Source organism: Cetorhinus maximus, chromosome 20, assembly GCF_964194155.1.
Source record: "Cetorhinus maximus chromosome 20, sCetMax3.hap1.1, whole genome shotgun sequence".
Classification (NCBI taxonomy): Eukaryota; Metazoa; Chordata; class Chondrichthyes; order Lamniformes; family Cetorhinidae; genus Cetorhinus; species Cetorhinus maximus.
In genome coordinates this window covers 31,492,660-31,506,612 of record NC_135898.1, presented here as the reverse complement: position 1 = coordinate 31,506,612, position 13,953 = coordinate 31,492,660, and the positions used below count along the sequence as shown (strand labels likewise).

Here is a 13,953-nt window from a genome sequence, read left to right as displayed (position 1 = left end):
AAAATGCTTACTGCTTTCAATGACTGCTGTCTTTGGGGTGGAGGTAGGGTATAGCATTGATCGTGGCAGAGCATTTAATTTACAGACAGCACCTTGAAGATTTCGGTGCAGGAAAGGTAAGCAACACTGACAGTTGACCATCATCCCTGCTCCCCACCCTACAAAATTAAGTTCATTGTTTGCAAAGGCTGAGCTAGGAGCAAAGATACTTTCAAGAGATACCGGTATATTCATGTCAAACAGTTATTTTTAAATACGACTGAGTCATCCAAATACAGAAAAGTTCCAATAGCTGTGTTCAAGGATATTTAAAGTTGAAGTTTAAACCGGAGACACTTTAAAACTTCTAGGAGAGACAATTCAGTCTTGCACAGCACCCGCAGTGGTAAGAAATATAAGAACCACTGTACATACAAAACATATTAACAAAATTAACCTTTAATATTTTTGTCTAGAATTGGATCGAAGAATTTCTACTCAAAATACACCAGAACTCATTTATTTGCTCATTTGTCTATGGAATAAACTTGCTTAATAGTTTTAACCTAAAATGAGGTATGGTGTTGTGATGGTCTACTGTGAATTGAAGACAGAAGACTTAAGGGGGTAATTTTAATTACTAAAGTACACTAATTTCTTTGTGCATGTTAGTGAATGTTGACTAAGCCACCAGGGTTGAAGGTGCTCAAAATAGGGAGTTGGTTTTCACCTGTGAGAACAATCTAAGATACGGTAGTTAAAAAAAAAATAGAGGCCTAAAAACATGAGGAAAACCTTTCCTGATTTATCCAATTTGACATAAAATGTTTGATTTGCAAGGAGCAGAAACAGGCACTCTGTTCATACCTGCATTTCCACAAATGCCCACTCCAGAGGGCAGAATCGTCTCAGATTTGCACGAAGTGCAGAGGGTGGGAAAAAAGGACGTTTTACCCGCCGGCCGCAATGGTGGCTTTTCACGCTGTATCGTTCCAATCCTGTCTCAATAATTATGCATTGTTGGAAAAATGTGTCGTTTCGATGGCAGGTGGGCTCTCTTTCACCCAACACACCATCACTTCGCACCTTCATTATGCTGGACGTCATTAAGTCCAGTCACATGCACACCTCTCAGTGCTTCCAGTCCACTTTCCAGCCAATGCTGCAAAGAGAACATGGCCCTGAAAAGCGAGAAGACTGCAGCCCTCCGGTTTAATGACGCCTCACTTGAGTGCCTTTTGGACACAGTGGGGGTCCACCGTGATGTCCTCTACCCCTGCTCTGGGCGAAGGTCAGCAAGAAAGATCACCAATCCAGCATGGGAGGCAGTGGCAGTAGTGGTCAGTGCCAATGCTCTGCTAAAGACGATAGCCATTCAGTGCCGTAACAGGATTGTCTCATCCGTTCCCCAGAGTAAGTCACTCTTCTCATCACCCTCAACTCTCTCACTCACAAACACATCACATATCCACAGGGATCTCACACCTCAAGGGACAACACCACTCTCACATACACCTTCACATCTCCATCAGGCTCATATCCTCTGGAGCTCGCGGCCTCATCCCATCCATGTCTCCTCTCACCACACATTCCACACAGTGCCATGTGTCCTGCTCTCACACTCTCCATCTGCTTTCATGCAGGAGAAGCTAGCTCACAGCAGTAGGGAGGAGGCCCCTCACTCACTTTAAGGAGCGTGTGATTGTGCTGATTGGTGAGGATGTGGACCTTGCCTGTGGCGGTGGTGAGGTCAGCGACGAACACCCTCGTGAGGATCCTGCATCACATCATTTCTCCCTCAACGCAACTAAGTACTCTCTCTCTCTCCTGCTTTTGACTCTGCTGGCATGCACTAATTATCTCTATTTTGGTTCACAGGGAGCTCTGCTGACGACTGACACCCTCAACCAGACAGTCCCTCAGCTCCCATTCATGTCATCACCTCCAACCAAGAGGGCTTCTCCTTCATTGAAGAGCTGGAAATAAGCAGCCTGGAAGGCCTGTCACAGCACTTACCCACACCCTCCACCAGCGCAGAAACACACACCTTGGTGGGGCCTAGATCTAGAGCAGGCTTTGGTTCGCAATCTGGTGGTCACCACATGGATACGTGCCCACAGCAGGAGGAGGCAGGTTCAGCCGAATTCCCGGCACCCGGAGGACTGCTGGGGAAGAGGCATTTCTGAGGTCTGAGTTAGATGACGAGCCTCTGGGTTTGGCCTTGCAACTCGTCCTGGAGCGTCAACAGAAGGCAGGGGAACATCACAGAGCTGTTGGAAGCCCTACACAGTGGCATGTGAGTTGGAGGTGTGTGTCCACCTGGTCTCTGGTGAAGCGGTGTCCACATGTGTGCGAATGGAGGTCTCCACGAGGAAGATGGTGGACACCATGGAGACCCTGGTCCAGCAGAACGTGGAGATGCACGCAGACATGCGCTCCATCACTGTAGCCACGGGTGAGTTCCTGCAGAGGCAATGCGAGGGGGAAACGGGGCATTTTGATGCCTCCCCAGGTGCTCGTTCCCCTCAAGGAGCGAGGCTGGGGCCCTCGGGCACCCCAGTGGAGGAGGAGCGGTAGCTGGACACCCCTGGGTCATCCACTCAGGAATCTCAGAGGCTATCCTCTCCCTCCAAGGACCCTTTGCCTATGACCCCCTCAGCCTAGTCCCCTGTCACTACAGAGGAAGCAGCTGGCCCACAGGAGAACAACCAAAACAAGGCAGGGCCCCCAAGGCCTTTATTCTCCAGAGACTCACACTGAAGTCATTGGAGACAACAGGGCCAACCACTACATAGACTGTCTCTACCCCTGCTGATGTCAGGGCAGCTCCTAGAAGTTGAAGGTGAAAAGTTAAGAAATTCTGATCACGTTTACAATCTGAAAATATATTCATTTTCACTGAATAATGTGCTTCGGTGTCTTTCAGCTTCATAGACAAGCTTTGCGAGCCCTTCCACTGCATCCCCCCAACCCCAGCAAACCCAGTAGCAGTTCAGCTGCATACAACTGGCCCACGAGTGATTCTGGAGGGAGAAGTGTAAGCCTGGCAGGGCCTTCTGCACTCTCCCATGCACGCGGATCCTTCTGGCATCACACATCTCAATGTCCTGAACATTTTCAATATCGCCTGCTGGGGTTTGCTTTCAGTTGTCCATCTGAGCTGACCTGCATCTCCACCCACCCACTGATCACACTCCCATGCAGCACCTGTTCTCCCCCACCATGACTCTCGTTTCACTTTCGATTTAGCAAGCATGGTAGTTCTACAGTTTTTCTTGTGCTTCCCTCATTCTTTCCTCTCCCCCAGGCACCCTTTTCCTTTGCCCATCACTGTCAACCCATCACCTTCTACCTCCCCAACTGTGACCTACCAGCCACAACCCTTTTCTTTCAGAGATGTCCAGGTGAACGTGCACATTCCCTTCCTTCCTGTAAGTTCCATTCCCATTACCCTACCTAGCTCCTCTTTCTCACCCCCAGGATCCGTGTCTGCCTCTGAGAACCCACCAACCACCCTCGCCATTCCTTCTATTGATACCATTGCATCCTAACCCTCCCACCCCACTCTGACCCAGGTCATTCTCACCATGCCCTCCTACCGTGCCTATCCTCAGTTCGCTCCCCAGGAGGCAGTCATGGACTCAACAGAGCCACGCCACCGCCCCCTCCCCCCAGCTCCTCCCTCCCTCTCCCCTACCCCCTCGGACTCCTCCCTCCTTCTCCAAGCCTCCTCCCGCTCTCAATATGTCTACAGTGCAGGATGCGGCCATTTGAGTTTGCACTGGCTCTCTGAAAGTGTGTTCAACCTAGTCCCACTCTTGCTTTATCCCCATAATCTTACACATTCTCTCTTTTCAGGTAACAATCCAATTCCCTTTTGAATGCCTCGATTGAATCTGCCTCTATCACCCTTTCAGGAAGTTTCTTCCAGACTCCAACCATCCTTTGGGTGAAAAAAAATTTCCTCACATCAGATGTACTCCTTTTGTCAATTATTTTTATCTGTGCCCTCTAGTTCTTGGGTGTTCTCTTGAGTGGGAACAGTTTCTTACTATTTACCCCATCCATACCCCTCAGGGTCTTGAATACCTCTATCAAGTCTCTTCTCAGCCTTCTTTTCTCCAAGGAAATGAGTCCCAGCCTGTCCTCATAGCTAGAGTTCTTCATCCTGGGAATCCTTCTTGTGAATATCCTCTGTACTCTCTCCAATGCCTTTATATCCTTCCTCAAGTATGGCACCCAGAACTGGCCGAGGTACTCCAGATGAGGCCTAACTAGGTCTTATGCAAGTTTAACATGACCTCCTTACTCTTGTACTCAATGCTCCTATTAATATAGCCTAAGATGCTATATGCTTTATTAACTGCTCTCTCAATATGCCCTGCCATCTTCTATAACCTATGTACGTATACACCAAGGTCCCTCTGTTCCTACACCTCTCCTTTAGAGGCTCTCCCTTTATTTTATACTGTCTCACCTCACACTTCTCTGCATTGAGCTTCATCGGCTACTTGTCTGCCCAATCCACCAACAAGTCTGTGTCCTTTTGAAGTTCAAGACTATCCCCATCACAGTTCACACCATTTCCAATCTTCGTATCATCTGCAAATATTGAAATCATGCCCTGCACACCACAGTCCAGGTCATTAATATATCAGGAAGAGCAAGGGTCCCAATACTGACCCCTGAGGAACTCCACTACAAACCTTCCTCCAATCTGAAAAACAACTATTTATCACTATTCTGTTTCCTGTCACTCAGCCAATTTCTTATCCAATTGCCTATTTTCCCTTTTATTCCATGACATAGAATTTTGTTCACAAGTCTGTTATGTGGCACTGTATTAAACTACCTTTTGAAAATCCATAAACACCACATCAACAGGGTTTCCTTTATCAACTTTCTCAGTTACCTCCTCAAAAAACTCCAGCAAGTTAGTTATCATGATTTTCCCTTGATGACCCCATGCTGGCTTTCCTTAATTATCCTGCACTTGTCCAAGTGATCATTGATTTTATCCCATACTATAGTTTCCAGAAGTTTCCCTACCACTGAGGTCAAACTCACAGGCCTGTAGTTGACAGCTTGTTCCTTGCACCCCTTTTTGAACAAGGGTGTAACATTCGCAGTTCTCAAGTCCTCTGGCACTTCCCTGGTGTCCAAGGAAGACTGGAGGGTTTATCACCAGTGCCTCTGCAATTTTCACTCACTTCCCTCAGTACCCTTGGATGCATCTCATCCGGTCCTGGTACCTTATCTTTTTTAAGTAAAGACAGCCTTTCCAACACCACCTTCCTTCCCCCTGGACTGTTCCATCCTTCCCTCCCTCTTGCCCCACCCCCCCTCCCTCCCTCTTGCCCGCCCCCTCCCTCCTCGCCCCCCCCTCCATTCCCTCCCTCTTGCCCCCCCCTCCATTCCCTCCCTCTTGCCCCCCCCTCCATTCCCTCCCTCTTGCCCCCCCCTCCATTCCCTCCCTCTTGCCCCCCCCTCCATTCCCTCCCTCTTGCCCCCCCCTCCATTCCCTCCCTCTTGCCCCCCCCTCCATTCCCTCCCTCTTGCCCCCCCCTCCATTCCCTCCCTCTTGCCCCCCCCTCCATTCCCTCCCTCTTGCCCCCCCCTCCATTCCCTCCCTCTTGCCCCCCCCTCCATTCCCTCCCTCTTGCCCCCCCCTCCATTCCCTCCCTCTTGCCCCCCCCTCCATTCCCTCCCTCTTGCCCCCCCCTCCATTCCCTCCCTCTTGCCCCCCCCTCCATTCCCTCCCTCTTGCCCCCCCTCCATTCCCTCCCTCTTGCCCCCCCCTCCCTCCCCTCCCTCTTGCCCCCCCCTCCCTCCCCTCCCTCTTGCCCCCCCCCTCTCCCTCCCCCTTGCCCCCCCCCCCCTCTCCCTCCCCCTTGCCCCCCCCCCCTCTCCCTCCCCCTTGCCCCCCCCCCCCTCTCCCTCCCCCTTGCCCCCCCCCCCTCTCCCTCCCCCTTGCACCCCCCCCCTCTCCCTCTCCCCCCAACCCCCACTGGCCTCTTCCCTCCTCCCTCTTCCCCACCACCAGACTCCCCGCTCCGGACAAGTCAGAGGCTAGGTATCTTGCGACGAGTAACTCATCTCCTGACTCCCCAAAGCCTGTCCACCAATTACAAGGCATAAGTCAGGAGTGTGATGGAATACTCCCCACTTGCCTGGATGAGTGCAGCTCCCACAACTGTCAAGAAATTTGACACCATCCAGGGCAAAGCAGCCCACTTGACTGCCACAAATATTCACTTCCTCCACTACCAACGCACAACGGCAGCATCCTAAAAGATGCACTGCAGGAATTCACCAAGGCTCCTTCCAAACCCACGACCACTACCATCTAGAAGGACAAGGGCAGCAGACACATGGGAACACAACCACCTGGAAGTTCCCCTCCAAGTCACTCACCATCCAGACTTGGAAGTATGTCGCCATTCCTTCATTTGTCACTGGGTCAAAATCCTGAACTCCCTTCCTAACAGCACTATGAGTGAACCTACACCACATGGACTGCAGCGGTTGAAGTCAGCCCACCACCATCTTCTCAAGGGTAACTAAGGTTGAGCAATAAATGCTGGCCCAGCCAGCGAAACCCACATCTCATGAATGAATAAAACAAAAACTCTTTCCCTTACACCTCCCTCAGTTTCTGTCTTCTCCTGTGACCCCTCCCCCCAAAGCCTGATTTCCCCCTCCCAACTTCACCCTGACACCTTCGTTCCCCCCTCCCAATCTCACTCCCTGACACCTTGATTCCGCCTCCCCCCCCACGACACACCTTTCTCCCCAGTCATTCCTAGACCTTCCACTCCCAACTCCCAGTACATCTTCCTCTCCCAAACACAGCTGGACCTTCCTCTCCGCTCCCCCGACCATCATCCGCCGTTAGCAGACCCTCAATGGTGGTTTTCCACCTTCCATGAGCTGATTCGCAGCAAAGCCTTGTTGATGAGAGTCCACCCAGCATGCCATGGACGTTCCTCCAGGATCTTGTGGCTGTTGGGCTCCAGCATCATCTGCTGCTCAGATGTCCGTGGTGTGAGCAAGGCCCTGACAGTAAGTCTTGGCTTCTCCACGTCACACTTTTCAAGACGTGTTCTGCACCAGCATATTAGGCCCCCTGCCCTTCTTGATATATATTAATGATTTAGACCTTGGTGTACAGAGTATAATTTCAAAATTTTCTGACCATATTAAACTTGGAAGTATTATGAACAGCGAGGAGATCAGAGAGTAGAACTTCAAAAGGACACAGTCAGGTCAGATGGGAAGACAAGTGGCAGATGAAATTTAATGCAGAGTAGTGTGAAGTGAGTCATGTTGGGAGAAAGAGCACAGAGAGACAATATAAAATAAAGGGTACAATTCTAAAGGGGGCACAGGAGCAGAGGGACCTGGGGATATATGTGCATAAATCAGTGAAGGTGGCAGGACAGGTTCTGAGAGCGGTTAATAAAGAATACTCCATCTGAGGCTTTATTCATAAGGGCATAGAGTACAAAAGTAAATATGTTAAACTTGTATAAAGCCTGGTTCAATTTCAACTGGAACACTGTCCCCAGTTCTAGGTGCCACACCATCCAGGAAGGATGTGAATGCATTGGAGTGCAGAAAAGATTCATGAGAATGGTTTCAGGGATGAGAAACTTCAGTTACGTGGATAGTTTGGAGGAGTTAGGACTGTTCTCCTTGGAAAAGAGAAGGCTGAGAGGAGATTTGATAGAGGTGTTCAAAATCATGAGCGGTCTGGACAGAGTTCATAGGGAGAAACTGAACCCGCTCCTGAAAGGATCAAGAATGAGGGGGCACAGATTTTTTTTCTTTTATTCATTTGCGGAATGTGGGCTCCGCTGGCTGGGCCAGCATTGATTGCTCACCCCTAGTTGCCCTTGAGAAGGTGATGGTGGACTGCCTTCTTGAGCCGCTGCAATTCATGTGGCATAGATACACACACAGTGCTGTTAGGGAAGGAGTTCCAGGATTCTCACCCAGTGAAGGAATGGCGATATATTTCTAAGTCAGGATGGTGAGTGACTTGGAGGGGAACTTGCAGGGGGTGGTGTTCCCATGCGTCTGCTGCCTTTGTCCTTCTAGATGGTAGTGGTCATGGGTTTGGAAGGTGCTGTCTCTAACTCGAGTGGTTGTTTTATCAATGCCATAGAGGAAGTGCAACAGAGGTTCACCAGATTAGTCCCTGGGATGGTAGGATTTTCTTACGAGAAGAGATTGGGGAGACTGGGGCCTGTAACTTCCGAGCTCCCCAGCTTCTGATTTGGGGAGTATCCCAAAGGTGCACTGTGGAATCCCTCTGGGAGGTTCCTAAGTCAAGGTTTGCACTGTAATTGCCCAGAAATGCACATGTCCTCTGGATAATTGCACTGGGAACCATCTGAAAATGCGGTTTAAATCACAAACTTCGGATGGTTCTGCCAGGGTTATACCAAAAGTTACTCAGAAGAAGTTAGAAGAACCAAAACCCTCTTCTAACTTCTGAGTAACTATTGTAAAGACCCAAACTGACCCCACGGGACCCTGACCTTCGACAAACCCCCCCATCCTTGCCTTGACTCCCCCCCCCCCCCGATACCTCCACACTGCCCCCACACCTACCATGCCGCCCCTGACCTCAGACAAACAATCCGACACCCATCACCCCCTCCGACCCCTTGTCCGACACCCATCCACCCATCACCCCCATCCGGCCTCCGTCCGACAACACCCACCCCAGACCTACGACCAAACCACTGGACCGCCATTGGACACCCCCAAATCCTATCCACTCACCTTCCCCCAGCCTGTCAATTTCCCTAGCCCTTTAAATCTACCTGCTTTACAGCAGCAAGTGCTGTAAAAAAAAAAAAGGGGCATGGCCACCTTGAGTTCACGAGAGCTACACTTCGCTGGGGCCTGACGAGAGTCTTTTAATGCAGGCCCCAAGCAGCTCTAGTGAACGCAAGTGTCAACGTAATTTTCAAGGCCAGGTAAGTGGGCATTTATTTCTTCTAATCCCTGCTGGCCAACACTTTCTGATGCTAGTCGGAAGTTTTGGCCCAATGTCTGTATTCTCTTGAGTTTTGAAGAATGGGGGTGACCTCATTGAAACTGACACAATTCTTACAGAACGTGACATGGTAGATGTAGCTAAGGTGTTTCCCTGGCTGGTGAATCTAAAAGCAGCGGACATAATCTCAGGATAAGGGGTACCATAGAACCATAGAAAAGTTATGGCGCAGAAAGAGGCCATTCAGCCCACTGTGTTTGCACTGGCCAAAAAAAAAGGAAAAAAGACATTAGCTGCTCATTTTAATCTCACTTTCAAGCACCTGGTCCGTGGCCTTGCAGGTTACAGCACTTCAGGTGCAGATCCAGGTACCTTTTAAACGAGTTGAGCATTTCAGCATCAACCATCAATTCAGGCAGTGAATTCCAGACACCCACCACCCTCTGGGTGAAAAAGTTTTTCCTCGTGTCCCCTCTAATCCTTCTACCAATCACCTTAACTTTATGCTCCCTGGTAATGGACCTTTCGCTACCCTAAGCCCCTCAATCTTGTGCACCTCAATTAGGTCACCCCTCAGCCTCCTCTGTTCAAGGAAAACAACCTAGCCTATCCAATCCTTCCTCACAGCTGAAAATTTCAAGCCCTGGCAACATTCTTGTAAGTCTCCTCTGTACTCTTTCCAGGGCAATTATGTCCTTCCTGTAATGTGGTGACCAGAACGGTACACAAAATTCCAGCTGTGGCCTAACCAGTATTTCCATCATTACATCCCTACTTTTGTATTCAATATCTCATCCAATAAAGGTAAGCATTCCATATGCTTTCTTTACCACCTTATCCACCTGTCCTGCCACCTTCAGTGACCTGTGGACATGCACTTCAAGGTCTCTCACTTCCTCAACCCCTCTCAATATCCTCCCGTTTATTGACTATTCCCTTTCTTTGTTTGCCCTCCCCAAATGCATTATCTCATACTTTTCCAGATTGAATTCCATTTGCCACTTTTCTGGCCACTCAATGAAACCATTTATATAATTCTGAAGACAACAGATATCCTCTTCACCATCAATTACATGACCAATTTTTGTGTCATCTGCAGATTTCCCGATCATGCCACGTTTAAGTCCAAATCATTAATATATACAACAAACAGCAAGGGCCCCAACACTTAACCCGTGGAACACCACTGGAAACAGCTTTCTACTCGCAAAAACATCCATTGACCATTACCCTTTGTTTCCTGTCGCTGAGCCAATTTTAGATTTAACCTGCCACCTTCCCCTGTATCCCATGGAATCTCACTTTTCTGACCAGCCTGCCATGTGGGATCTTGTCAAATGCCTTACTAAAACCTGTGTAGACAACATTCACTGCACTACCCTCATCAATCTTCCTTGTTACTTCCTCAAAAAATTTGATTAAGTTAGTTAAGACATGATCTTCCCCTAACAAAACCATGCTGACTATCCCTGATCAATCCGTGCCTTTCCAAGTGATAAGTTTATGGGTAGGCCATTTAAGACTGAGATGTGTAGGAATTTCTTCATTCAGAGGGTGATAAATCTTTGGAATTCTCTATGCCACAGGACTATGGAAGCTCAATCACTGAGCATGTTTAAAACAGAAATCAATAGATTTCTGGAGACTAATGACATCAAGGGGTGTGGAGATAACACGGAAAGTGGTGTTGAGGTAGACAGTCATGATCTAATTGAATGGTGGAGCAGGCTTGACAGGCTGAATGGCCTAATCCTGTTCCTATATTGGAAGGTAGAATTAAAAGCTTCTGATTTTAGGGTAAGACATATTCCAATCTGACATGTATTCCCTGAAAAAAGGTTTTTGAAAGTAAAACCTGGAAATATTAATGATGACATACTGCAACTCTGCTGTGACACATTTGGATTCCTTGCTTGGCAGAGTCAGTACTTCATCTCTCTATTGGCAGTCAACCTCCTGCACAATGTCTTGAGATTCAGAATATAGGTTGTTGAACACAGCTGTTTAACCTGAATTTAAAAACCCCTAAAAAATCAGAAGGTCTGGAAATGGAGGTGAGAGGGTCTAAAAATATAAGAGCATATAACCAATACAGTTTGTATTTTAATCACAATTTCCATCACCTTATTTTTGACTTGTATTTCAATAGCAACAGTGGATGCCCATTTAAGATTGTCTCTCAAAGCTGAAGGTTGTAGAACCTTAGCTGTGCACATCTGCTGAGCATGTCCAAAAATCCAACTCTAGCAGCACAGTGTGTGGATGGCTCATTAAGTCACAGAGCTCATATCAGCTGGATCCAGTAAACAGGCCAGTGTTTCTTTTAGAAGCACCGTACCGGTATATCTACTGAAGTGACATCAGATAGTTACCCGCCAGAAGAGCTTTGATAAAGATGCTGGCTTATGGTGCAGCCAGTGGAAAACACCATTACTATGAGGATGAAACAGGAAAAATCCTTGTCTATTGCCAGCAGCTGACCATATCAGCGCCAATATCATTAACATCGAATCAGAGCAACATATGTAAACCTACAGCCAGAAAGGGCTAACAATCCATAAAGATCTTCCTTTCCATCACCCCAGTAATAATATAAATTATAATAAGCTGGCAGGGTTATGCACTCAATTGACTGTTCTATATAATTTTCCAAAACCATATTTGCATATAATTTGCAGCATACCTGCTAATTTAACCTATCTTGATATAGGACTATATAAAAAAAAATTCCGCTGTTCTAAACAGTGTATATGAATATTCAAATTTTTAAAAATAGCATTGGAAACCTACAATAACACATATTTGAATTGTAATACTCAAAAGGTAACTAAAGATGAGTGCTATTATGGTGACTACCAATCTACAGGTTACATTAGTGCTTTTGTACTAAATATTTGGCAGAGATTAGAAAAACATGCTGAAATGTGACTGGTGCAGCACGTTTTTGTAATCTCTGCCAAATATTTAGTATAAAAGCACTAATGTAACCTGATTCAAATGACAAAAGTAGAGAAATGAAAGCATCCCAAAAGGATTCCCGTGGCCACATGTTCATAGATTAAAATTAACCCCTTATGTATATGAAGAGACATGCTCAAAACACCAGTGGCAAACTAGGCTTTTAGATATGAGTTCTGAATAGTGTGATCACACAATGTCATGAAATGTGAAGGAGCCTTTTTTTGTTAATGGTCACTCAGACTGAAACATCTGCTATATTCCTCTTAGGCTACAAATTGAATGCGAGTCTGCTGGAGATGCAGGAATAAAAATTACTTAGATTTATTTACTTTTGAGTGGTCTATGGGCATCAAGCCTCTTTGGAGTTTCACTTAAATATTATTTTACATGAGACTTAAAAGGTCCAGTACTTCTGGGCTTCCTGGTGGAATGAAATTTCTATGGCTGAGAAGCAAAAAGGACACTACACAGAAATCAAGATGCTCCCCATTTCTGATTTTGAAGAAACTAGCCTATAAAACCAGACATATTAAAAGGAAGTTCCCCTTATCTCAGATTTCTTACTGCTTAAAACGATAACACTTTACATTTGCAAACTCATACAACAAAGGCAAGTAATCTACCCATACAGTGACTCTTATGACTTGGGAAAATTGTCACTGGTGTAAAACTTGCCACGAGATCATTCCTCAATAACTATTATTTTTCATGCTTTTTATTGCTCTAGGATATTAAAAAAAACACAATTTAGAAGATTGCAATCTCAAAAACTTTAGAATATACTATACCTCAAGGCAAGAAAGCTTCCATTTAAGCAGCCTGCTGATGAGAACACCGTATCAATTTCACTAAGGGAAAAAATAGACACCACATTAAACAAATTAATTTATGAGTCTTCTGATTTACTCATACCTATCTTTGGTAAGGTCTTTCTTCATACTTCAGCTGAACTTTAGCTTTCTCACACACAAGTATATTGCCAGTTATCCACAGGGATAACATGGCTACAGAACATTTCAAAGCATGACAATTAGTTTTTTTTCCTTTTGAAGTCAAATGACTGACTCTCCCTTGCTGTAAAAATACAGCCTCAGTCACACTGACTGTTCACAGGTTTCTCAAAATAGAATGAATGCACAGGATCTTCAAGAGCTAGTATGAAAGAGATCAATCTCTTATGATTATTCTTCAGCAAATATTACTCAACAACATACCCTGGAACATAGATTAATTAGTCATTCCATCAACTATATATGGTGGGGACATGCTAAAGTGGTGGAGAATTTTGGAGATGGCCTTCCAAGCACCTATTTTTAAGCTATTTTTTCAGTGTTGCCACACCACATGTATAGAAGTGGGCTACAAAAAAATTTGAAGCACAATGCTACTCTGGATTGCTGAGTATGCTCAAAATGAATACCTTTACAAACTGCTCTCGCTGGTCACTGTTAGGCAAAATTAATTTTCACTTTTCCCTGGTGAATTAGGATGGACCAGGAAAAAACGTTACCCTGCTAGTCAGATAATTCCTGTCTTGAAATGATTTCTGAAACACACTAACCAAGATCAATCAAAGCCGTCCACTCAAGTGAAATATTAATACCCCCTGGCTCAGAGAATAAAATACCTCCTTTCAGTAAAGTATAGAACTTCTCTGATGAATCAGAGTTAAATGAAACTCAGAACTAATATTAGGTTGGATTGAAGGATTGAGTCTGCGTCTTGTTATTTGTCATACATACAAGGCCAGGAGCAGAACAATACTTCAAAGGTCACAGGAACATGCAAGTTAACAACTTTTACTCAGATTATTGAAAACTAAATTAAGATCCAAGGAAAGGGCATTACAAAGAATAGAAACAAATCTTTCCGAGCCCCTTTCAGGACTTGAAATATCATCAGTTTTGACCTACTCCCCCATCCAGAATAAGACTATATGCTGAAAGAGCCAGCAAGTGAACCCATAACAAAGCAGAGGACTCTCTCTTGCAGCAAGTCCTAGTGAC

The 13,953-nt window shown here is 46.3% G+C and overlaps 1 protein-coding gene across 2 annotated transcripts in view; it reads right to left on the bottom strand.

Annotated features, from left to right (window-relative positions):
• The window catches only part of herc4 (HECT and RLD domain containing E3 ubiquitin protein ligase 4), a 140,456-nt gene that overhangs the window by 61,335 nt on the left and 65,168 nt on the right, over positions 1-13,953 (bottom strand). For both annotated transcript variants that reach the window (XM_078565854.1, XM_078565853.1), the window contains exon 11: positions 12,736-12,795. In XM_078565854.1, the coding sequence (XP_078421980.1) occupies positions 12,736-12,795 (60 nt within the window). The remainder of the gene's footprint in view (positions 1-12,735; positions 12,796-13,953) is intronic.